Source organism: Xiphophorus hellerii, chromosome 1, assembly GCF_003331165.1.
Source record: "Xiphophorus hellerii strain 12219 chromosome 1, Xiphophorus_hellerii-4.1, whole genome shotgun sequence".
Lineage (NCBI taxonomy): Eukaryota > Metazoa > Chordata > Actinopteri > Cyprinodontiformes > Poeciliidae > Xiphophorus > Xiphophorus hellerii.
The window spans coordinates 6,139,375-6,165,290 of NC_045672.1; the positions used below are offsets into that span (position 1 = coordinate 6,139,375).

Below are 25,916 nucleotides of genomic sequence, written 5' to 3' on the forward strand. Positions count from 1 at the left end.
ACATCACCTCATTTCCAGCTTCATTGCTTGTCCAACTTGTTCTGCTGACAGAGAGTAGCGTTCACCGCGTTGTCCGAGAACACAAACAAATATCTCACGTTACACGTCTTGTGACAGAATAGAAAGAGCAGTTATTAATTGATCATCTTCAGGCTGTCGAATGTCTTCATGTCATGTCAAATATGCATTCATGGGGTTGCGTGATTTAAAGCTGCTGTTCTTTGCATGCAGTCCGATTAGCAAAAAGACTGAACAGCTCCACAACTACCAGCAGCCAGCAATCAATTCAAACCACAGCTTTATGAATGTCAGTTGCTCCGTATCGCCGTTACCAATCGGCGATGGCGTAAAGTTAAAATCTTGCAAAACATGTTTCAGTTTGTTTTATTTTGAGTAGTCAAAATAACTAACATTTTGACTCATCAGAAATTAGTCCACTGTGTTTTCTGATGTCCACGGCAAATAGCCATCTACTAGCTGTCCATATATAGGGACAGAATAGAGATCACTGTTCTTAAAAATACCGTATATTTAATTTTCTTTTTTTTAAATGACTGATCACAGGACTTTGTGGATGTTCTACATGGACTAACTTTTCTAATGAAAAGAGCCAGTGTACTTTTGGATCATAACCTTAAAACTACGTGATGACAACCCTGTAACAGAGTGGGTTTGATGTTGCAAATGAATTAGCATTTGAGAGTAAAAGCTTCTGGATATATTTGCAAACTTTAAATCTAATTGTAACTTTTTACAAAACAACTGTTCCAACTAGATTTAAATCAAATAACTTTTCAAAATTAAATCCATGTGTCTGGTTTTGTCAAGACACATGTTTGTTACTGAAAACCAATGGGGGGATTTTTCTTTCAATCTAAACAATTTTTTTTTATAATGTTAAAAATTTTGATATTTTTTCTCATTTCAGAAAGTAAAAGAATTAAATTTACGTACAATGAGATATATTCAAGTTTTCATTTATTCTAATTTTGATGATTATGTCTTATAGAAAACAAAACCCCAAATTCTGTGTCTCATATATTAGTGTATGCTAAAAGAAATCATATTATATTCATAGAAAGTTGAGTGGAAGGAAAAATGTGTTATACCAATAGGCGCACCACCTAACAGGGATAATCACAACCTTACGATGACTGCCAAGTAAAATCCATTCAAGAATTTGAAGGAGATTCACAGAAGTGGAATGAGAATACAATAAGATTTCCCATTTCATTTGTAGATAAAAACCCCCATACAATACTAAAATAGAAAATACTTTAAAAATTAGACATACAATGAAAATGTATAGGAGAAGCACAAACTAAAATCCCTATTTCACCTGGTGTCAAAGAGTTTTGAGGAGTGAAAAGAATCCTTAAACGTTTGGGAAGCCAGTGGAAGACAAGAATGTGGAAAATGTGATTAGAACCGATTCCTCCAGATTGAAGACCTGCCACAGCATTTTGAATTTTCTGTAGCTGACCGAAATAGGAACCACTGCACCCCATACAAAGTGTATTTCAGGAATCTGGTAAAGCATTAATGAAGGCATGAAGATGTCAAACTGCTTACTAAAACAAACTGCCTTTATTTTCCCCAACTCCCTCAGCTGATGTGAAATGGGCTTTACAACAGAATCCAAGTTGCTTGAAATCCAGAGTAAAGGTTCCAATCGGTGATAATTTGGGGTGCCATGTTATCTGTTGGTGCTCATTCACTATTTTCTGAAGTACATGGTAAGTGTAGTCATACATCAGTAAATTTTAAGGCACTTTATACTTCATTCTGCTCACAAGCTCTATGAAGATGCTGATTTTTATTTTCCAACAGGGCGAACACAGTGCCAACCAAATACTGAGAGCGTAGAGGTAAACACACTCTTCAAAGGCCTGACACTTATGTTTAAAACATCCTTTTCATTGGTCTGATGTTAATATTCAAATCTGTAACTGTCTGTAAGCCACGATCATCAAAATTCTGAGATATAAAGGATTTCAATATTTTTCTCTGTGTCGCATAAGTTTCCCTTTCGAAAATGAGTCAAAAGAAAATTTGTACTTTATCACAATTTTATCATTTTTGGAGCTTTATTGGTGTCAGCAATCCACTTATTTGTAATTTCTGATTTGCTGGAAGGACGAATGATTGATTTGATAAACCAAAAATGAATAGAAGAAAATATCTGAGACAATGTGCTGGTTTCTCGGCTTTCTAACACTCTTGACGTGACTGGACTGGGTTTTTAGAATATGAATGAGACGTGAGACAGAGTGAGGAGAGCAGATCTTTGGGAATCAAGTCTCACTTTCTGTTCTCGTTTCTGCATGCAGGCTTGTCAGTGCTCACACTCACCCCGGATGGCTTTGGAACGAGCTCGTGTTCTTGTCTCTGTGTCTTGACTCATCTATGTGACAGAGGGTTGGGTGAAAGGTTTACAACAAACAGACAACGTGGCATGGAGGAACGATTAAGAGGGTAAATCGTTGTCAAACAGACACAGGAGAGATGGCCAGACAGACAGACAGACAGAGAAAACAGACATGGAGGGAAAAAACAACAACAAAAAGAACTTTGTCACTTACTTTCATCTATCTTTGAACTCATTTATGCCTAGAGTTGGACACAAAATGAGGAAATCAGCTCGGATAAAGCGTTGGGTTCGCTCTTAAGAAGAGCAATCTACATTCTGCCTTTCTGAGTGAAAATACAAACTTTACTGGGTTCTATGAGATCAGAGTGATCCAAAAAAAAAAAAAGAGAGAACGTGTTTGGCTATTTGATCTCATAGGTAACTTTAAACATAACAGATAAAAACTGAAGCCACATGCAGACTCTGATTTGCTGCCTCTAAAAAACAACATTTTCAATTAAACCTCAAGAAAAGTTACGCGTTTGATTTTTCTTCTTTTCTTTCTCATTGGACCATCAACTAAAAATAATCACAGATTAGACTGTTAATTTCAACACTGGGAAACGGCAGCGTTAATGCCAAGTTAATATTTAGGAAATATTTGGAAATAAACTAATATACTGTATTTCTACAAACATATGTATCAGTATAATTGTCTTGGAAGTTTTTGGTAAGTCATGGTTAGAATTAAATATTTCAAAACGGCGTACACGTGTCATGTCTAACAAGACGTATTGTACAGGCATTCCTCTGTATACCTATCCATATAGTTGATAGCTCTGTACAGGCATAAAGGCCCCTGATCTACAGATGAAACTCCTTCATTCAAACTACTGCAATGCTCCCTTCCACCTGGAGCAGCATCAGCCCCTGACCCTGCAGCTCAACCAGGTGACTTCTTCTCTAAAGAGCATTAACCCCAACAAAGTCCCAGGGGCTGACAAAGTGTTGGGGAGGACTCTGAGGTCATGTGTTGACCCATTGGCAGGGGTCTTTTTAGACATTTTCAATCAGCAGTTTTCAGCTGTCCCGGTCTTCCTCAACTGCTCCATCTTTGTGGTTTTGCCAGTAGAATCTGTTGTGACCTGCTTGAATGACTGCTGCCGGGTCACACTAACCCCAGTGATTACAAAACGATGTGAGAGGATCATCCTAAAACACATTAGGGATGTCACAGAACGGGGCGTCTCCATTGCACTACACACAGCCCTTAGACACTTGCAGCATCCTGACACTTATGCTGAACTTCAGTTCCCCATTTAACACCATCGTCCTGGGAAAGCTGATAGTGAAGCTCCACAATCTGGGACTTTAAACAGCAATTTGCCTTTGGATCAGCGACTTTCTCAACAACCGCTCTCGGGTGGTGACAGTAGGGGGTCACCCTCCACCCTGGCCCTGAATACAGACACACCACAGGGCTGTGTGCTTAGCCCGGTTCTTTTGACACTATTCACCCAGAACTGTGCAGCTATCCACTGCTCCAACAGGGTTCAGATAATGCTACCGTAGTGGGTCTAATAACAAACAATGATGAGACCCTGTACAGAAAAGAGATCCAGCACTTGTCCCAGTGGTGTTCACTGAACCACCTGGTACTCAACACCAGCAAGACCAACAAGGTCATAGTGGTCTACAGGAGATGCAGGAGGACAGTGCACCCACCTATTACAATTCAAGGATATGTGGTGGAGTGTGTGGACAATATCACATTCCTGGGCACCCACATCACCTCGGATCTGACCTGGTTGGTGAACAAGTCTTTCTTGGTGATGAAGGCCCAACATGGACTCTTTATCCTCAGGAAACTGAAAATGGTTGAACTCCCTGCTCAGTTGCTCAAGAACTTCTATAGAGATGTGATTGAAATTCCCCTATTGTCATAAGGGTGAGTGGATGGACCCAAATGCAGCAGGCTGGAAACGTCAAGCTATGCTGAAGATCTAACGAAAAATTAAAGAACAAAAAACTCACAAAAATCCAAAGAAAGCATAGATTCCAGAAAAGGACAAAAACCAATAAATCCAAGGGAAAGACAGCAGGTCAGAGGGGAAGAACAACAGGATATGATGGGAATAGACGGGAGGATCTGGCAAGGAGTGAAAGGAGGCGTATCAGTACTGGGAGAGTGAATACAATGGACCTGGGCTGGGAGCTGTGGCCTTGCAGCAAGAAGGTCCTGGGTTTGATTCCTGGCTCGGGGTCTTTCTGTTTGTTCTCTCTGTGCATACATCGGTTCTCTCCGGGTACTCCGGCTTCCTCCCACAGTCCAAAAACATGACTGTCAGGTTAATTGGTCTTTCTAAATTCTCCTCAGGTGTGGGTGTGTGTGCATGGTTGTTTGTCCTGTCTGTCTCTGTGTCCATTGCCCTGCGATGGACTGGCGACCTGTAGGGTGACCCCGCCTCTCTCCTGTTGACCTCAGGACCCCTCATGACCCCACTAGGATCATGATTATCCCTAGTGTAAGATTATTCCTATCTTTTCAGTCCGTGTCCAGAACCCTACGTACAAATAATCAGCTTTTACTGACCGTTCCTCGGACCCGCCTTAAGAGGAAAGGAGATCTGGATTTTTCTGTTGTTGCTCCTCTTCTATGGAACAATCTTCCTTTCCAAATTAGATCTGCCCACAGCCTGGATCATTTTAAATCGCTTCTTAAAACTCATTTTTATTCCTTGGCATTTAATTGAACTAGTGTTTTGATACTCTGTTTTTGTTCATTTGTGTTATTGTCATTCTTGTACAGCACTTTGGTGCTGCTATTCTGCCTGTTTTTAAAGTACTATATAAATAAGTTTGACATTGACATTACACTAGGGATAAGCGTGTCAGATAATGGATGGATGGACGGACGGACGGACGGACCTGGCCTGGTTAGCTTACTGACTGCAGGTGTGAGGGGAGAGAGCAGGAGACAGACTGAGGAGAGAGAGAGAGTGAGAAAGTGGTACAGGGAGCGTGGGAGAGTACACAAGGACTAGGAAATGAATCTAACACTAAATAATAACTAGTAATAAGAAACATGATTAAACCAGAGTAACAAAGAACATCTTCACAAGAAATAAACATAATAAACTAGAATTGCTAAGGAAGGACTGAACTAAAGTAAAACAGAAATAAGTGCTATTTTTATTGGAGGGAGCTAATAAAAAGAAACTAAAGAATACAGAATAAACAAACCTCAAAGCAACACAGGATCCTAACACATATTTAAGTGTCTATATATATATGCATATATAAGACAAAATAAAAATCTTATTTTATGTCTTGGACTCGTGTCTTACTTCTGCTGTCTGCAGCTTTGTGGAGTTGAACTTTTATGACATCTGACGTATCAACGTAACTTTGAGCGGTATGCTCTTTTTTATTATTTTTTATTAAAAAGTCAGCCACAAAACGGTAAAAATGCGAAGTTAGAGCTGAAGTAACAAGCACCCGCTAGACAGTATGGTATGATTAAAAGTATTTAGTAAATCACATACAGTAAATTATATGGGAGAATATCGTGTTTAAAGTGCAACGATGCGAAATGGTTTGTTTACGAATTCAAAAAAAAAAAAAAAGTGACTGGGACAAAACGGAGGAGTGAAAAACTGCGACAGGAAATTGGGTTGATAAGCAGCTCAACAATTATTATGTAATCAAATCAAAGGTGAAAACATACAAATAACAATAATAATAATAATAATAAAAAAACAACAACATGACGAATAAACCAACCTGAATTTTCCCAGAATCGACGATAGATGAAAAAACCCCAAAACAAAACCACATTCTAAATGCAGCTGGATAAAAAGCTTGGTGGCTCCTGACTGGGAGCCGCTGCTGCCTGATGCGCTGTGACACAAAAGGAAACATGAGAAGCGCACATGCAGAGTGAAGGCGTTCAGCGCGTTGACAACAGAGACGTGAAGGCCTCTCAGGCCCTTCCCTCTGCTAATCTGTCATTCTGAACAAATATACCAATCGCGGCTTTTTACAGGGTTTTTTCCCCCCCCTTCTTCTTCGCGGTTTGTGCTAGCGGTAGACCTAAACACTAAGCAGAATATAAAGACCATCCAATACTAAAAAAACGCTTTTGAAAGCAATGACCGTACGCATATTTGGATCGAGCCTCGTCGGCTCTCAAAAACAAAACCGGGCAGAAAACGTCTGATTCCGTTTGGTGTCACCTCCGCCCTGCCCGTCATGAAACCCAACATCATCTCTGCTGTTAGAGTGTAGATAAGAACAGAGAATAAAAGAGCTCTTTGTTGGTGAACCAAAGCCTTACCTTACTCACACTACAATCCTCCCCTCCCCCTCCGCCTTGACATTTCTAGGGAGGCGGACTGTCGCCCTCAGTAACGATGTTCCACGCAACAACAACAACAACAAAAACAAGTACAAAAGCAAAGCACCTGAACACAGCGCAAAAACTTTGAATTCTCCAGTGGTGTCCGCGGATGAGGTCCAGGCCCCATGAGCCTCCCAGCACCCTGGACAGAGCCGATTCTGCTTTCAGCACCACGGACAGAGGGCTGATTCTACTGCCCCCTGCAGGTGGACAGGAAAGATGCAGGCCTGTCGTGGTTGGGACTTCCCCTGCCCAGTCTGTGACGTCATGTCAGTATTTAAAGAGCCGTCCAGCACTGGGCGGATTGGGGTTCGGCGGCGAAAATAATGTCAGTACAGACGGGATTACAGCCTGTTGCGTGAACACACGTTAACGGCGGCGTGCAGTTTTTGAGAACATTTTTGGCTTACATTATAGAATTAGAATGAGAATTTATTGTTGTTTGACATTGTACACACGTACGGTTTACCAACTCCAAAACAGTGCAGTGTAAGAACACAAACACAAATGTGGTGATGAGCATGTAACTCTGACCACTTATGATGCTCTGTGTCGACCTTTCACCACACGGAGACAAGACTCAGTAACAGTTTGGGGGTTTGATGTTTAAAACTTAGAGTCAAACTGGATCTATACATTACTAGTCCATTTGCATTACTAGTCACTTTTTTTCTTGGAAAGCTCCATGCCTGACCCCCCCTTGATCTAATCAAGATGATCTTGTGTCAGATGACAGATAACAGGTCTCTCTGGCTTTAAAGCAGGGAGGACTGTATGATCTTCGGGCCCCCTGGCTGTCTCCTGGGTCATTATCAGTCAAAGTCTATACAAGAAGTCTCAGTTGTTAATGGTTAAAGTGCTGTGTAAATAATATTCAACTGCCATAGAAAGAAAAAAACATTTTGAACATCTGACTTCTCATAGCTGGTGGAGAGACCAGACCCAGAACTACAGGAAGGGCTAGGCAGGTTGAGCTTGTAATACGCGCCACAGATTTTGTTTGTTTTGGTTGCCCGGGCTTTATGGAGTGGGTTTTTCCAATTGCCACTCCTTATTGTCAGTCGGGTGGTCCTGCACTGTCTCTTGAAATCTGTTTTACTGGAGCAACAGAAGCCAGAAGGTGCAGTTTGAGACCACTGGCTTAGCCCACTATGATATATTGCATAGCCCACTATGCCAGTCCACCCCTGCTTTACAGCGCAAAGAGTTTTCACTGCTAGACGTGGTCATGGTGGCATGGCACCATGTCACGCTGTTGCCATAAGTTTGGCTCTAAATTCCACATATATCAGCCGAGCTGCACCAAACTCACTACTTTCGATCAATAGGACTGCAGTTCAATATTTGGTGGGCTTGCCCTAATTCTTCCACAGCCTCCTCTAGAAATCCTTAAAAAATATCAGTCCCAAGCCATCGACAATCATGACATTTGGTACACATGTGTATCTTGTCAGGACCTATAAAAAAGTCTCTTGTAATCATGGTCCAAACCCCACAAGAAGTCATCCATTTTGAATCAAAGCAACCATTTTGACTCTTCTAAATGTTGTATATCTGGTGCAGGAACGGCACAAGAACATGATGACGGCGACTGGTTGGCGGAGACGGAGTTCTGCAGGTCGCCACTATAGGGCTATAAAATGAGATAGTATATCAATATAATGAGATATTATGGCAATATAATGAGATAACTATCTCATTATAAATAGATAATGTCATTATAATTAGATAAAATCTCAATATAAACCAGAATAAAGAGAACAATAAGCTTATCTCAGTTGATGCCCCCCTTCATTAAGGTATCAGAGACAAAAACAGAAGGCAAGACCAAATCTTGCTACACTGAAGATAAAAGAAAAAGAGAAAACAGAATGTTAAAAGTGGAACTAACAGCAAAAAGTGTACATTTCAGGGAAGGAGGAGTTCAGTTCACATGCGGTGCAGATGCATAAAACGGGCTGAAACCCCTCTTTATTGAAGTATCAAATCAAATAAAAGTTTCACAAATCACAAACTTGGTTTTAAATATCCTGCTATTAGTTGAGAATAATCTAGTCCAGGTATGTAGAGTCTACGGTCTATACACTCTTAAAACAAATGTGTTATATTTTCAAACACATTTAAGAGCCAATCCAGCCACGACAAGCATCAACTGCTCTAATGCCACATGCATCTTCCACAGCCTGGAGAAAGCGTTTGTGACAGCTTGTCCATGTGATGAATCAGTGTGCACAGCAGATCACTTAGAATCTGGAAGTGTATTCCTTGTGAAAACAAAAGATTTTTGTTTTCACAAGGAATACACACAACTTTCCAAATGCAGAAAGTTGTGTGTATTTAAAAAAAAGTGTTTTAGAACTGCAATTTCAATATAAAGCAGAAATAGTCCTTGAAGTTTAGCAGAACTTCAGGGGATTGTTGCATGAGTTATATTTTCTGGTCAATGTGTCTCAAGAACCAGTATTTATGTGTAAACAATTGAATTCAATGAGAAAGTGTGTCCAAACTTTTGGTCTGTACTGTATATATATATATATATTTTTTTTTTTTTTCAGAAAAAAAAACAATTGGCACACCTGTTGGCACGTTGCATTGTTTCAAAAGCGGCCATGCCACTCACAATATGGCGCTCGCGTTGACGCATAGACAGCGTCAACAAAACTAGTGAGGCACAACGCAGGACACTCTGGCGCTAACAGGATGCGGCTTTTCGCAGCCTGCCCGCGGGCCATCGCTGCACTTTCTCCTGCGCTGTCCGGCACGAACCAAATAGGTGAATTTTCATGACATCTCTTCTCCCAAAACATAGATGACGTCTTTCCTGTGATGGAAAAACCACGCTATTTCCGGTGAAGATTCGCTCCATATACCCACGAAACATTAAGTTCGTGGGTTCGTGCCGCAGCCATTCGGGATGCTCCGAAAAGGAGGCTCATGCAAAACTCTTGTAAGTGTGAGCGTAGAGGAAAATCTAACTGCTTAGGTTTCATCGAGACCGCTGGGAACATCTGGTTTCACCTCATGGTCGAGAGTTATCCCGGGTTTTAGGGGAAACCTTGGAGTTTCCCTTCCAGAAAAGAGAGGTGAGTCTTGTTCTTTTTTCCACCCCCAAACTTTATTTATAACGAACACTATATTGTTAACATCAGCGAATTACAAAACAGTCGAGACAGACCTGACAAGGGCACAAAACATAGGAGAGTTAAGGGCAGACACAGGAAAATTATTGAAGATTATATAACAGGAAAATAGATTTAACCGGTTGTACAAAACCAAAAATTCACTGTCTGCAACACTTTCCAATTCTTTGAAGAAAAGTTTTGTTTTGTTTGTTTTTTTTGTACGTGAAATTCAAACTCTTATAAGTCAGAAGAAATTCTGAAAATCCAAAAATACATCTGTGAAGAAATAGAATAGAAACGGAGGCTAAGTAGAAATAGAGTAAAATGTGTAACAAAAAAAAATTAAATAAACTCGTATGACACGACGATATAAATGAAGCTCTATTGTCTTATTTTATATGCATCAGTTACGGCAGACATATTGAAGCGACAGAAAAAATGCAATTCCTTTTTCAGTGAGATTCTGACACTGGGAGGAGGAGGTCACCACTTCCTCATGGTCAGGGCAGCAGGAGCTGGTTGCAAACCTTAGGGCAGCATGTGTTTATTAGTGATGGTGGGTCTTCTGGGAATCTCTTTCTTTGCATTTGTGAACATTGACACTGTTTTAGTTCCGTCATAGCATACACATTTACATGCACATAAAGATAAAGAAAAATAAATATGAGTCTTTTCAGTCTTTTTTGGACTTCCTAATTGAAGTCACATCATGGATGGACTCCAACTTTCTTCATCGTAACAAAAATACAACTCGGGTAATTTTATTTGGACAAAAGGATTTTCATGCTAGTCCAGAAACAATTCTTGGTTGGTACTTTATGTCCATTTCACTAGACAGCTGTAAAAACTGTGGTGTTGTCATTGACAGCCATTTGAAGCAGGATAAACCAGTGAGTCAGGTTGTTGGATCGAGTTTTTTTTATTTATTTGTCTTTTTGCTAAGGTCAAGTCCTGCTTCTTTAAGGATTTTGAAAAATATGTCCATGCTTTTATTACAACCCATCTGGATTGCTGTAATTCTTTATATATAATGGTTTAGATCAGCATAATTTACACCATCTTCAGGTGGTTAAAAATTGAACAGTGAGACCTCTAACTGGGACTAGGAAACAAGAGCCCTTTCCACCAGTTGTGGCTTCCCTAGTACTCTTTCAAATTGATTTAAAATTGTTATTGCTAGTTTAAAAAAAAAAAAAAAATAAACAGCTTAGCTCCATTTTGTTTGCAAGATCTGTTGCATCTGCAACTGCTATGAAATCTTTATGGTCAGGTAATCAAAATTTCCTAGATGTCTCTCGGTCCAGACTCGAGCAAAGAGGATTGAGCCTTTTCTGTGTTGTGCGTTCCCAGGCTTTCCCTCAGCGTGTTATAAGCCTGGCGGGCCACCAGGCTTCACTTGTGCCCCCGCCAGGCTTTGTATATCTTATTTATTTGAGTATTTTATATATTTTTTTACCCCTCCAGGGGGTCTTTTGTGGGCTCTAGTGTCCCTTATATGACAGTAGGCTGACAGGAAACGGGGAAGGAGAGGAGGGAAGACATGCGGCAAATATCGTCGGGTCCGGGAGTCGAACCCGCGACGCCTCAAGGCCTCCAAATATGGGTCGCGCTAACCACTACGCCACCACGGCACACCCCTTATTTGAGTATTTTTAAAATGTATGCAGTTTTAAAACTTTATAGTTGGTGTTCAGGTATTCATTTTCCAATTTTTCAATAACACATAATTATCGAGTGATATTTTCAAATTTCCTGTCAACTTTAAACATTTTTTAACTCAACAACACGACGGGCCGCTGGATGAATGACTGCCGAGCGCACCGGGCTCCGCAAGTTTTCTGGGGGAAACCTTGCTTCATCCTATGGAGTTATTTGCCTTTTTATATTAGAAGGCAGATTGAGGTCTGCTCAAGGCTTAAATGATTTTAAGGTGCTACATCAGGAAAGCTGTACAAGATGGTGGTGAGAAATAAGTACATCAGAGGAGCAGCGCATGTCAGATGTGTGGGCGATAAAGTCAGAGAAGCTGGTTTGGACAGAGGAGAGACAGTGAATAGGTTAGTAGAAGGTTGCTAAGGATGGACCTGCCAGACAGGAGACCTAGTAGAAGACCAAAGAGGAGATTTATGGATTGAGTGAAAGAGGACATGGAGGTAGTTTGTGTGAGGGAAGAAGATGCGGAAAATAGGGTTACGTAGAGACGGATGAGTTGCTGTGGCGACCCCTAAAGGGAAAACCCGAAAGGAAAAGAAGAACAAGTTGAAAGTTCTTTTATGATGATTTTCTTTTCTTTCTTTTTTTTTTTTAGAAATAGTGTATTTACTGGTATTCATTTCTGTACAGCACTTTGGTGAATCTAAATAATTTTGACATTATGTGGTCATATGGTGATATCATCTAACCCCCCGTGAGAAAAAAGTCACAGATTCCATCTCTGACCCAATTGACCTAATTATGATGATCTTGATTAGGTGGATTTCAGGTCAGGTTCAGGGTTTGGAAAAGTCAATGCAAAATTTTTGTGAAGTATGTTAATATGTGTGTGGTGTGTGTGGTGTGTGGGTGTGTGTTTGGGCAAAGGATGGACTTAAGCACCAGGCTAATGATGTGGCAGGAGCTGGCTGTGAGCTGTGGCTTCACTACGTTACATCAGAGCCTGCAGCAGGTGTGGCGGCTGCTTCTTCTCTGTCTCATCTGCAGAGTCTGCTTCAGGCTAGGTTGGTATAACTGGTTCCTATGTTAATATTTGTATAATTACACACATTTTGCTTTTAATTTGCCTTTCCACACCTGTTCCTTTTTTCCCCTCTGTGTGACACATAAACAGGGATCCTTTGAAATCCCATATTTGTCAACTTGATTTGTCTTGTTTCTGTTAAGACTGAAAAAAATGAAGGGAAAAATGCTCAACCAACACACCTTGCCTTAATTTCAGCAGCATTTTACAATTCTTTGTATTTAAATGATGTAACAAATCTAATGTCTGGAATCTCTATGGGTTATTTAGAATGTAGTCTTTTTTTATTGCTTTGTGTTTCCATCACCCAGGAGTCGCATCAGCGGTGAAGCATGTCGCATCCACGTTGATCGGAATGTACGGCCTGTTCCTGTTCCTGGAGTTGCACATGGTGTGGGTGCTGCTGCTCAGTATTATCTGTTACCTCGGCCTCCTGCTCTGCAGACACTCTAGCAACAAAGGCCTCTTCCTCTCAGGCATTATCCTCGTCTACATTCTCATTGGGTGAGAGAACAGTGCACAAAACAACACGGCTTTTTGTTTTTTTGGGTTAAAACACTGCTTGACCTCTTTGCGCTTTCGTAGGAGTCCAATTTGGGCTATGAATAATTAGAATAATTACTTAAAGCAATTATTAGTAAAACTAGTATTTTAGATCAAAATGACCAAATTGGAGCTGCACTCTGATCAAGAAAATTGGCCAAGACGTTCAGTCTCGGTTATTATTTATAACTACATGCTTCATAAGGCCTGTGTTTTAAAATAATAGAAAAGCCAAAATCCACCAGCGGCATTATCTAAACAGGAAGGTGGAGTGAACAAGACAACTTCTTTCAAGTATGCAGGATTTTTTTTTTAACAGCTTTACAGTTGAACATTGTATTAAACTAACTTGCCAAGTTAGCAACACACACAAACATACTGAGGACAAGATTATGAAAATTGATTTTTTTTTTTTACACTGGTGAAAAGAAATAATATTGCAATATCAAATGATGATGTCATTTAAGTGAGCCGGACCTGTGCATTTGCAAGGCGCTACCTGGCCTACACTCCTTACCTGGTGGCTTCCTTCAGTTGTTTGCCAACAGCCATTAAAATAAAGAAGAAGCTGGCCAGCTGATCCAAAGTCGTACCCGCCGTTACCTGGCGAGGCGGAGCTCTTCCATTCTCAGCTCAGCTCTTCTCTCCACACAGACAGAATGGAGTGAGCTGCAGCCGGTCACATCTGCTGATTCTTTTACATTTAAATCAATCAGTAGAAGTGAGATTGAAGGTCCTTTACAGTGTTTCCCCCGAGGTACCTTGCTTTAGAAGGTGCTGGGTCGGGGGGTCATTTTTATTGTTCGTAGCTTTAATTTTGGGTGATCGACGATCGGTCAATACTTGCACGCGATACCGATCGTATCCACTAATCCTTCTTGCCTTCCACAGGGCTCTGAGAGAGGGCTTCATTTGTCAAATGTCCAATTTATTTGTATTGCACATTTAAAACAGCAGCAGTTGACCGAAGTGCTTCATAATTACACCAACCATCATAGCATAAAACACAGGCTAAAACAATAAAAATGAAACCCAGAGATATTAAACGACATAAGACCAGTTGAATCGAAGAAACAGAAGAGCAGTAACTCAAGCTGTATTAAAAGCCAGTGAGAACAAATGTATTTTGAAAAGAGATTTAAAAGAAGTACTTGGACATGCCTTGAATATGTCCACATATTTGGGAGAACATTCCTAAGGAAGAAAATCTGAAAAATGTTCTCTGTTCATCTTCAAAGAACTGTATTTATATGCATCTTCAGTAAATCTGTGTTTATCTACTGTATTTTTCTCTCTCTCCCTCTCCAACTATCATGTAAGTTTTTCCTGACCAAGCGTAGTCTTATGCAGCCGGCAGCTGGGAGAGTATTTCTACTCTGACTTCCAGACCAGGTCAACAACTTTTATTCGGTGACGACTGGATTTGTGCTTCGTGTCAAGGGTTAGGGGCATTAAGCATTTAGGCTATTTCTACTCGTACCTGCTGCTGCTTGCAGGAGAGCAAAGCGCCTCCACCAAAATGAAATTCAGCACGTTTAAAAACAGGCACATATCATTGCTGCCTTTTCAAGTTTTTGCGACTGTTTTTCTGTGCTCTCTCTGTCTGTAGCTGAGTGAAGCTGGCAGCTCACCCACGTGAACGGTTTCAGCAAATAGACGGAGTGGTTAGTGCTGCTTTGGTATCTGAGATAATAAAAAAATATTTTTTAAGTCATCCAGGCGTTCATCAGCTAAGATACCATTAAAATTGTCTTTTGGGCAGCTTTCGTTTATGAGATATTATAAATTGAGCATTCAACTTGTATAGTTTTCTAAAGGCTAATTAGCTTTGCGGAAATAAACTGTCTGAAGTTTAAAGTGCAATATGTAGGATAGAGATTACTTTGAAAGTTTGAAAGAATTGTCTTTTTGATTTATTTCAGAGAGTTGCATTTTTTCGACATGGGAACCTGGAATAAAATACGAGGTAAGTACAAAATTATTCATATCCGCGAGAAATGTAGGTTCAAAGTGATTTGTCAATGTTTCTTCTGACTGTAAGTGATATAGAGAAACACAGAGCCACAGTCCAGAACTGAATCTCGCAGAGAACGGGTGAGAAATTAAAAGTTTACGGTGACGGCAATGAGGCCTTCCAATCTCAAAGTAAAATAATAAACATTTTTACACTATATTTGTCATTAACCTGTAATTACAATTTTAATTTGAACCTGACTTTCTTTTATTATAATATTGTTTTATTATAAGCAGACAGTTGAAACAAGATATTTATGTACACTGATTAAAAAGACACATACACATTTTTTCCTCATTGTCTGCAGTTAAATCTGACCAAACATCTCAGGTTTTATGTCAGTCAGAATTACCCAAATTATTTCCTGAATGCCAGAAAACATAACAAGAAGATTATTTTTAGAATAATTTTTTTTCCCTTGAATTCAAAAGTTTACATAAATGTGGTCAGTGTTGGGATAATTATCTTTAAAAATAGGCCTTGAGTTAAACCTTTTGGGCTTCCTTCCACAAACCCCTGATAGCTTAACAGACACATCTGATTGAGTTAATTGGAGGAACGCCTGTGGATATATATTAAGGCTATCTTGTTTGACATGATAAGAAGGTCCAAAGAAATCAGCCAAGACATCAGGAAGAGTATTGTGTTGCTGCACAAGTCTGGTTTATCTTTGGGAAGAATTTACAGATGCTTGAAGGGGCCACGTTCATCTGCAGGGCAACATAGAGAGAGACAGGAAAAACAATCATCATAAACACGCATGATAAGAATTTAGAGGGACTAGTCATGTCGTCTTGTTGGACTGTGGGAAGACGCCGGAGTACCCGGAGAAAACAAAGACCCTGTCTCCGGAATTTAACCCAGGACCTTCTTGCTGCTAAGCAACAGTGCCACCAACTGCGCCACTGTGCAGCCCGTTTTTTAAATGTGCAGTTTTCTGGCCAATCACCGATATTTAAAATACCCGACTGGGTTTTGCCTACACCGATTTGTTTGTTACAGCAAAAAAGTTGCAAAGTTGACAATAGTAGGCTGACTATCGTGAGACGTCGCCCTCTCAGACCTTTGTGATGGTAGAAAAGACCGGTGGGGGGTGCTGTGGTGGCGCAGGGGCGGAGCGCGACCCACATGTTGAGGCCTTAGTCCTCCTGGCGGTGGTCGCAGGTTCGATTCCCGGCCCAGCGACATTTGCCGTATATCTTCCCCCTCTCTCATTACCCTGTTTCCTGTCAAACTACTTTCAAATAAAGGCCACTAGAGCCAACAAAAATCTTAAATAACAAAAAAGTTAATTTAAAAAAAAAAAGGCCGGTGGATAAGACCGGATTCACATGTTAATAACTACTGATAGTCGATCATCCACCCTCCTGCCCTCAGGCCAAATCCGTAAGGGAAACATTTAGATAGATAGATTGATTAGATACTTTATTAATCCCATGTGGGAAATTGTTTTCCTGTGGCAACAACAACAGGCAAATAGAAAAAATATATATATATAAATAAATAGGGGCCACTATGAGACAACCAATCACTCCTTAAAAGTTTAATAGTACAAGCACCTTATACATTTACCAATATTGTGGCAAAGAGCCACAATATTGGCCCTTTGCCACAGTGTTCAATGAAAGCAACACTGTGGCCTTGCTTTCATTGAATTGCCCATTCGCTCTTCTGTTTAACAAAGTCTTTCTAGACTCACATTTGTCTGATGGCTCAGCTGTAATTATTTCATCAGCATAATAATCCAAAGTAGGTGTTTGCCAAGTCCAGATCTCAGCCCACTTTTACTGTTTACCTTAAGCCAGCAAACACCCAAATCCTAAGTAAATTTTTTTGACATAATTATGTTACATAGGAAATCTCCACTACCAGATTACAGGCTCCCGTCGCTATCAGTTGTTGCTAAATTGTGAAATACCACAGTTTGTAAAACAGTTCTTTCTGGTGTGAAAGGAGAGTAATTATGACGGTGTGTTTGTGTCAGGTTCTCAGATGGTGGTGGCCATGAAGGTCATCTCACTGGCCTTTGAGCTCGACAGACGAAAAGACAACAACCTGCCAGGCCCTGCTGAGTTCCTTGGCTATGTCTTCTTTGTGGGTACTGTTGTGTTTGGCCCATGGATCAGCTTGACAAGTTACAAAAATGCACTTGATGGTCCAAAACTGGTGAGTTTTTTTTATTATTCTTATTTACATCTCTGTTTACGTTATTGATTGTCATATTTGGGGATGACTGAATGGTTCATTTCTCAGAGCTACTTGTGGCTGTCCAGTTCCCTCGTCAGACTCGTAAAAAGTCAGATTTGTCTGCTGGTGTCAACCTGCGTCGCTCCATATCTTTTCCCTTTGTTCCTGCCAATATATGGGAATTCTATCACACAAAAGTAAGTGATGGATTTATACAAATCCTGTTGGTCTTGTCCAAAGCAATAGACTTTAAAAATCTCTATTTTTCAAGGAACATTGTGTCTGTCTCTTTCTGCTTCCAAGATGCAATTGAACAGGGTAAGGCTTCAACATGACATATTCAATTGCATTTAATTTTCATTCAGTTTGACACTATGACGACAAGACATCATTTTTCACAGTTCGGTGAAAAAATTTTAACAAAAAAGTGTTGGTTGCCATGACAACTGCTGTGCGCCTGGAGTAAAGGCGACACACGGAGATAAAGAAAATAATATAAGTGGTTATTAGTTGTTCACCTGTTTTTCAGCATTATGTTCCCTTTGCTGTGGTGCACTTTAATTTCTGGCAGTTCATTAAACTGCACTGCCTCTTTGATTTGTTGAACATCAGGATATAACAGCCATCAAATAGGACAAAATATCATAAAGTAGTTAACAAACTACATCTCCAATATAAAAAAGAAATGTATTTAGTCCTCACTCGCATTTTCATAGAACTGAACAGAACCAATGTGTTTATAGATTTCTATCAAGGGAGAAAATGCATTTTATGTATCCGAGTATTGGCAATTTTCTCAGCTTTATTTTAAGCCATATTTGACAGAAGTTGGATAAGAAATAAGGGCACTGCAACCATTTTTGTGACAGATTTATGCTCGTCCTGCATCAGAATGGTGTGGTTTTCTGGACAATGCATAGTAATGGCGCCTGAAGTCACTGTCCAATCCAGTAAGCAATCAATCAGTCAAGCTTATCTGTGTAGCAAATTTCAGCAACAAAGCAGTTCAAAGTGATTTACATCATAAAAACACAAAAATACAAAGTCATAAAAGACACCATGTTGTTCCTTCTAGATATGTTAACCTCCTTTGTGTCTCCTTATGGCTTTCCATTATTTTAACCAGAACATCCTTCATTGCTAAGCTCAGTATCTCGCTTTGACTTCCATTGGCTTATTTTCGAGTGTGTTGATTTTCTCAGTGTTGGTGGATATATTCCGGTAGATTTCACTTTTTATTTCCTTCAACGCAGTTTTTATGTCTTCTTTAAATTCTTCTTTTAATTGTTGGAAGGCTTGTTTGTTTTCATCTTGGAATTTGTGTAGTTCAGTCTGTATAGCTTGTAGCACCAAGCTAACATTTTCCTTGTGATGTTGCTGATCATCCATTTTTACTGGTGTATTTCTACACTGCGGGCCCCAAATTTCTGTGGGTCCCAGGCTCCTGCGCTGTTGGATCTTCAAACCTCGGCTTTCCACTGGCCGAAAGGTCAACCCTGAGGTTCTCTTCATGGGTTCCTCCAAGGTTCTTGCTCCTTCGTTGCCGGCCTCCAGCCTCTCTGCTCCTTTATTGCCGGGCAGCTCACTGTGGCCATTGTGAACTTAATGGAGCTCTAGTTTTGTCCTTTGGAGGTCCCTTCCGCCCACCCTGGTTGGGAAAGTTTTTTTTTGTTTTGTTTCTGCTCTCCAGTATTTATATTTTTTTTGTTCTCGCTGCATTCCCTGTGATTTTTGTACGTTTTCTGTCTTCATTTTTTTAATAAAAACTTCATCACCTCGCCGCCTCTGCCTCACTGCATTTGGGTCGTCCACCAGAACCTACAACATGACAAGGCCTTACCCTAATATTAAGAACAACCTTTCTTTTACCAAGAATCAAGCCATTTCTCTTCTTATTCTATTCCAGATTTCTATGTGTTTTCCTTCCTCTTTTTACTCCTGTATTTTTTGTCCACTTCACAACAACTACAAAAACAAACTGGACTATTAAAAGCAAGTAAACAAATCAAAAAACATTATTGGTGCTGTGGTTTACATTCGCACTATTTTTCGGCTAATCTTTTTTTTTTTTTCTAACGTTAGAATAGATGACCTTAGTGCTTTTCTTAACTATTTTACTTCTGCAAAAACATTGTTTGAAATGAAAGTATTGTAAGATTTTCTGTGCTTCATTAAGTTTATTTTAAGTTCAAAGTGCCAAGTGTTTGAGGTTGAGGAAGAAGAAGGCCAGCTGAATGTATGTGTGCCGTACAGGTGGCTGCGTGCTTATGAGAATGCAGTGTCCTTCCACTTCAGTAATTACTTCGTGGGTCATCTAAGTGAAGGCACCAGCATGTTGGCAGGAGTGGGATTCACAGAAGAAAAAGACAACATCCAATGGTAACTTTCACCAAGCTTGGCTACTGGACTCATCTAATTTATAGTGGAGTATTTGTGACAAGACGAACTCGGTAAATGTAGAATATGTTTATTTCTGATCACACTTTGTACTTTTTTGTGCAGGAATATGAGGATAGTGAAGCCCCTGAGTGTGGAAATGCCTCGCTCCATGGTGCTGGTCGTGATATCCTGGAACATCCCGATGTCTCAGTGGTTAAAAACCTGTGGGTCACGGCCTCCCTCATTCAGTATTACTAGATATTATGGTTGAAGTCAAACACACCCAACATTTTTCAAACCAATACAATGGTGAATATGTTTGACTTCATGGTTTAAGTAACTGGTTTGAACGTGTTCTTTTCTCTGTCTTTCTCAGATGTGTTTAAAACCTCCATGAAACTTGGAACCTTCCCTGCAATCCTTGTGACATACACAGCCAGCGCCCTCCTGCATGTCAGTCACAGAGGCATTTGTCTTTGTTCACAAGTCTCTGGTGGATGAGATGGGCGAAACTAATTTCCTACATAAAGCTATGGATGTTTGTGTGTGTTTGTATGTCTGGACTGTACTGTAATTCCTATACTTGAGTTTTTTGTCATCTTACTGGGCTGGCTAATTTGACTGGAACTAATAAGTAAAGTTTTTTGCAAATGCAAAACTTTTACAGGAAGGGCAAAAGTCTGTGAGACTGTAGCACTGCGTTTACATGAGCAGGAGCCTTCGCCCTGTGAATTAGAATATGAAATATTAAATAATTTCTCAAACAATACATCATTTTTAACTCCAGTTTGCTCATGGACTCCTTTTGGATTAAAGGGTTAAAAACTGAACGCATCATCAAATATAACTTTTATTTTGCATGTTAGCAGACCAGAAGACTTAAATTCAGACAGCTTCTGTTTAGTCAATTTTATTCCAGTTTCATGTATTTTAGTTAAAGTTTAGGTCCGTCCGTCCGTATGTATGTATGTACGGACATACCGTCCTGTCCTTGCAGGGTTTTTGGAAGTGGCAGGTGCCTATTTCCGGCGGTCAAAAGAAACCAGAAGCTATCTTAATTCCAACAGTAAATTTAGTTACGAGAAGGAAGTAAATATGCTTGCTAGGCCTCTTTTGTTGTCAATTGGAAAAAAAAATACATAAATAAGAATGATAAAAATATAGAAGCATAATATAACTTCAGTCTGTTTCTTCAAGGAAATTGCTGAATAGATGAGGCTGTTTTGTGCTGTTGCTTTCTTCAGGGCCTGAGTTTTCACCTGGGAGCTGTTCTGCTCACACTGGGATTCATCACATATGTTGAACATGGTATGTAACCATCTCTGCCTGTGCAGTAGGTAACTTTATGGCAGCCTCATAAATGCAGGATACACTAATCGTCTTCATCTGAAATGAACTTCTGCGTACAGGAAGAAATACTTGTACTCGTGACACAAAGGCACTGTCCGGGTCTTGGGTTGTTGAGTTATTTTTTGGGGCTTGTTTATTATTTTTATGTTCCTTAGTCTCTTATTTTGATTAGATCAGCCTTGTTTCTATTTTGCTGCCATTTTTCTCTCTCTCCCCAGCCTGCCATCTGCTCTTTCCCCTCACACCTGCAACCTGTTAGTCTGTTAATCCCTTGTTCCAGTATTCACACTCCCAGTATTTATTCATTGCTCTCTCATTCCTCCTCGATGGTTCCTCCTGTTTAATCCCATTACTTCCCTGTTCATCCTGCCGGCTTTTTGTTTCCTGACTCCTGAGTTTGTTTGTTTTTTGTTCTGCTCTGGCTCCCTGCTTCCCCTGTGACTTTTGCAAGTTTTTGTTAAGCATTTTTATTAAACTTTCATCACCACCCGCTACCTCTGCCTCTCTGCCACTTCAACATTTAACACCCTTCTATACTCAAATTAGTATTAAATGCAATAATTACTTTTAAGTATTTTGCTATTACACATTTTTCCTTGATGTCCCTTTACCTCATATTCCTAAAGTCCAGCAAATTTCTTTTGCATGAATAAAATGCCATTTCCTTTTAGCTAATTGATTAATTAATAATGACCTTTTTTGCCTGTTGTCAGTTCTGAGAAAGAAGCTTGCATACATCCTTAGTGCCTGCATTCTGTCCAGGCCCTGTGCATCTGACTGCAGCCATCGACACAAGAAGGTGCAGTCCTATTGTTTTTATTATTGCTGTTAAATTAACTAAAGAAAGCAGTTCCATTTCTAAACATGCAGTGCTACCCTTGCATTTTAACTAAATAACCAAAAGAGGAAGAATACAATATTGGTACATTATACTGATGCTGCCTTTTAAGCAGCATCAGTTTTCCTTAAAAAGATTATCAAATTATTTTGTATTCAGGATTTTTACATTTTCAGAAAGTTACCATGGTTTATTTGACAATTGAATAATACATACTGACAGCTGAAGTGCCTGAAAAGAACAATGCTTTAAACATTTTCACTTCACAGCTAATAGTAGGGGTGTAGTAATAAATTTAGCTCATAAAGCGAGACAGAAGATGATCAGGTAATTAGTCAAAATTAGCGGTGGTGAGAGACAATTTCACCAAACGTTAAGGTGTTTTACTGAAGTCAGTTTATTAGGTTGTGTCTTTGCTTTTTAGAATTGATGTAGTTCTGTTTAGGAATAGTTTAGGAACAACATTTCTCAGTGTACAATTGCAAGTAATTTTGGGATTTCATCATCTGCGCTCCATAATGTAATAAAACCATTTAGATAATCTGGGGAAATCGTCAAGTAAGCATACAGCCAGAGTGGTTATAAGGTGGCTTAAGGACAACAAAATTAATGTTTGAAGTGTCACTGACACGATAAAACCACTTACACGATTTAAAGATGAACTATTGTGCTTTCATTCTGTCTTCACAAAAGCTTTTAACAGATAATTTTCACAGAATCGCATAAATGCAGCGCGTCGCCGTTTCCGTGTGGAGTAACTGTAGTTGGTGTGGTTTGACTTACCTGGATTACGTCACAAGATGGGGCTGGCGGTTTGACAGAATCGGCAACAATTTTATTCGTAGTGTGAGAAAAACTTATTGTCAAAAGCTTTTGTGTTCACAGAATGAAAGCACAATAGTAAATCTTTTTAAGTCATGTCAGTGACACTTTTAGTGTCAACATCACAAAGCCCTGAGAAGTTGTAGGCAGAACTGAAAAGGCGTATGTGAGTTAGGTGGCTTACAAACTTGACTGACTAGCCCCTGTTAGTTATTCCTAAAACTGACCAAATGTATGTACATTTCTGAATTTGAAGTTCAAAAAAAAAAAAAAATTACGTTTTCTGGCATTTAGCAATTAGAAATAATTTTAGTATTCCTAACTAACGTAAAACAAGAGACGTTTGATCTGAGGAAGAGGAAAAAAAGTATAAAAACTTGTTTTATTTCTGGTTTCAGCGGTATGCACACGCAGAAGTATGTACTATATAGCTTATTGCACTTAGACTTAGTTTAGAGTTGGTGATATTTACATTGCATATTAACAGCTCATGAAAAGTTCCCAGATGCTGGTATTGAACACAGATTCAGTACACTGGCCCACTTTGGGCACTAGTTGTAGCTATTTGGATTTTTACTGCTGAATTTTGAACAGTGATTCTTATTTCCAGTTTTTGCTCTACTCTACTCTAGAATGCTTGGGTGCTGTTGCTGAATCTAGTGTTCAGTTTGCTAGTCGTCTTCCATCTCACCTACTTGGGCTCCATGTTTGATCCTGGATCTGACGAACAGGAAGTAGAAGAGGTAAACAGTTCTACTGGATTTGCATGGGATCTTGATGATGGTGATAAAGAAGAACAGTCTCATTATTTTGTTTTCATTTCTTTGTATTGCTATATAAGATCATCTCCAGGCACAATGGATTTTCTCTTCACAATCACGTTTCATTTTCCAGTCTAGACAGATAACTTCCGTATTAACTTTTTAGTCTAAGGCAAGCTTTTATGTTGCTTTAATAAAGAACTTTTACCTAAGGAATGTATTTAGAAATTAGGAGAGTGGAACCCTGACTTTATATACAAGTCAGCTTTTTGTTAACATACTTTAGAATTGCTGAGGGAAAAAAAAAGACAAGGTCATTTTTGTTTTCTCTGTCTGATGAAACGGAAGAACACGAAAGTGTAAAGCAGACATCTCAGCCAGAACTGACCTCCACCCATGTTTTGGAGGAGAATTCAATTAGTACATGCTGTTTAAACAAAAGAGCAAACAGTGACACGCCTCTCCTGACTTTCAAATTCTTAATGCCAATACTCTGACACTGAGGAAAGAATATGCTGGCACTTTTTTACCCCAGCCTGTTTTTATACAAACTCGTACTATGTGAGATCTACACTGAACACCAGGTCAATCAAGTGTATTTACTCTTTTTCAGACGTAGTTGATTTGTACACAGAATGAAAGCACAATAGTTTTCTACACCTTGGAGAAAAAGGTCGAGATCTGAATAAAACCGTAATCGTTGTTATTTCTGTTAAAGGGTTACGCAGCGATCCACACCATTCAGAGGTGGTCCGAGCTGAACTGGGCAAGCCACTGGATCATTTTTGCTCTCTGGGTTTTCTATCGTTTAATTCAGTGATCTTGTAGTAGATTAAAAAAAAATTGTCCATCATTAAAACTTTTGTACACAAAATATTTCCTTGAACTTTGATTTTTTTTTTTTTTGTATCAACGTGCATCCATGTGACTGAAATAAACAATAAAAACGAGGTTCTGTAATGAGCATGAATTGTGTAGTTCACATCTAAACTACACAAAAACTTAGCATACAAATATGTTACGTTTTTAAAACTACTGTAAATAGTAATGGGCTAAACTTGCAAATCCTTCATCATGTCGTCACAGTTTATTTTCTTAAACTGGTCCTGTTCACTAACTGTTTGCATGTTTCTTTTATTATATTTTGCATATTATGGTTGTTTTTTTTTTTTTGTTGTTGTTGCAACTTTTAGTCCATGAGTATTTCTGTAAATGTTCAGAGTCTTTGTGATAATGTAAACAATAAAAGTGTCCTATGAAAGTGTTCACATTCTTTTTTGCACTTTAGTTAACTTTATTTATATAGAGCTTTTTAATAATAACAATAATAATACATGTATACAATTTTTAGAATGCTTTTAGGACGCTTAAAGATGCTTTACAAGAGAAAAATAACTAAACACACACACGGCGGTGGTGGATAGACGAGGTTAAACAGGTCTTGAGTAATAAATTGAAGATATGTAGTGTACGGAAGCCCATTTCTGCCAGATAATTTCTTTTTAAAATCATTTCATCATAATGAGATAGATACTGAGATACTGCATTCCCCCCCACAATTCTCTTACCAAATTACAGTACAAAAAGGTACCAATTCTTCATAAACACTAAAAAAAGTAAGAAATTGACCAAAGTTTTATTTCTGTTACAAAGCATATATATTTCGCATAAGAGTAGCACATTTTTCCAGTGGGTCATATTTGAAGAAATGGCATTTATGTAAATAGTCTTTACCTAATATAATCAGAAAATTGACACCATATTCGCTATTATCAAACTCACTAAATACCCTGAATTGGATTTCTCTTGAGCTGAAAGCAGGTAGTTAAATCCCTTTGGGATGAATCCGCATCTGGAAGTCAAGTGTAACCTACGGAGAACCCAAAGGGTCAATGAAGGAAAAAGGGGGGGAAAAAAAAACTCTCACAAAGAATGCTCACTACATACCAACTCGTGCCAACATGCTTTCTCATGTGCACAAGAAAGTATCCGGTGCTCACGAGAAAGTGTCTCAAGTTGTTTTAAAATGTCAGTAATATCAGAGTATAGTATGTCTTGTCTAATCATATCCTGCAAAAGTAATGGGATAGTGTTTAAAATTTGGTTATATTTTTTAATTAGTGCAATGGATTTGATTTTTTTTTTTTTTTTTACAGAACTGCTGATGTTGTCAAAGGTTTTTATTTTGCTGTCCATACAGTGGGCAACAGCCCACAATTATTTGAGTACCACTCGTCAATAAAAATCGATTTTCTATCACCCAGAATGTACCGTTTACCGCGGTTTATGCAGGAGTATTATGCCGCGTCAAATTCTGAGTAAAAATGAGTTTCCAGCAAAGAACAAAATCTCCAAATGCCAAGCTAGTAAAATAATTAGACGTAAACGTATGTTCAACAGAATGGGATGCTTCA

General features: G+C 39.2%; 3 protein-coding genes across 19 annotated transcripts in view; 2 read left to right on the forward strand and 1 right to left on the reverse strand.

Annotated features, from left to right (window-relative positions):
- The window catches only part of myt1a (myelin transcription factor 1a), a 29,995-nt gene extending 23,053 nt beyond the window's left edge, over window positions 1-6,942 (reverse strand). For 3 of the 17 annotated variants that reach the window (XM_032564356.1, XM_032564486.1, XM_032564349.1), the window contains exons 1-3: window positions 6,814-6,941; window positions 2,353-2,404; window positions 8-44 (exon numbers count right to left, since the gene is read on the reverse strand). In XM_032564356.1, the coding sequence (XP_032420247.1) occupies window positions 8-44; window positions 2,353-2,404; window positions 6,814-6,876 (152 nt within the window). In that variant the 5' untranslated portion in view covers window positions 6,877-6,941. The other 14 variants (XM_032564443.1, XM_032564424.1, XM_032564414.1 and 11 more) reach the window with 9 other exon arrangements.
- Window positions 1-25,916, forward strand: part of LOC116721371 (tumor necrosis factor receptor superfamily member 14-like) — a 1,133,408-nt gene that overhangs the window by 264,497 nt on the left and 842,995 nt on the right. The gene's annotated exons all lie outside the window — the stretch shown is intronic.
- LOC116721237 (protein-serine O-palmitoleoyltransferase porcupine-like) lies at window positions 9,443-24,768 on the forward strand. The gene is made up of 13 exons (XM_032564848.1): window positions 9,443-9,832; window positions 12,452-12,588; window positions 12,920-13,112; window positions 15,074-15,117; window positions 17,150-17,331; window positions 17,419-17,549; window positions 19,606-19,731; window positions 19,855-19,955; window positions 20,108-20,184; window positions 20,976-21,039; window positions 21,795-21,880; window positions 23,374-23,484; window positions 24,221-24,768. Exons 2-13 carry the CDS (start codon window positions 12,453-12,455, stop codon window positions 24,320-24,322), a joined length of 1,353 nt encoding a protein of 450 aa, XP_032420739.1. The 5' UTR covers window positions 9,443-9,832; window position 12,452; the 3' UTR covers window positions 24,323-24,768.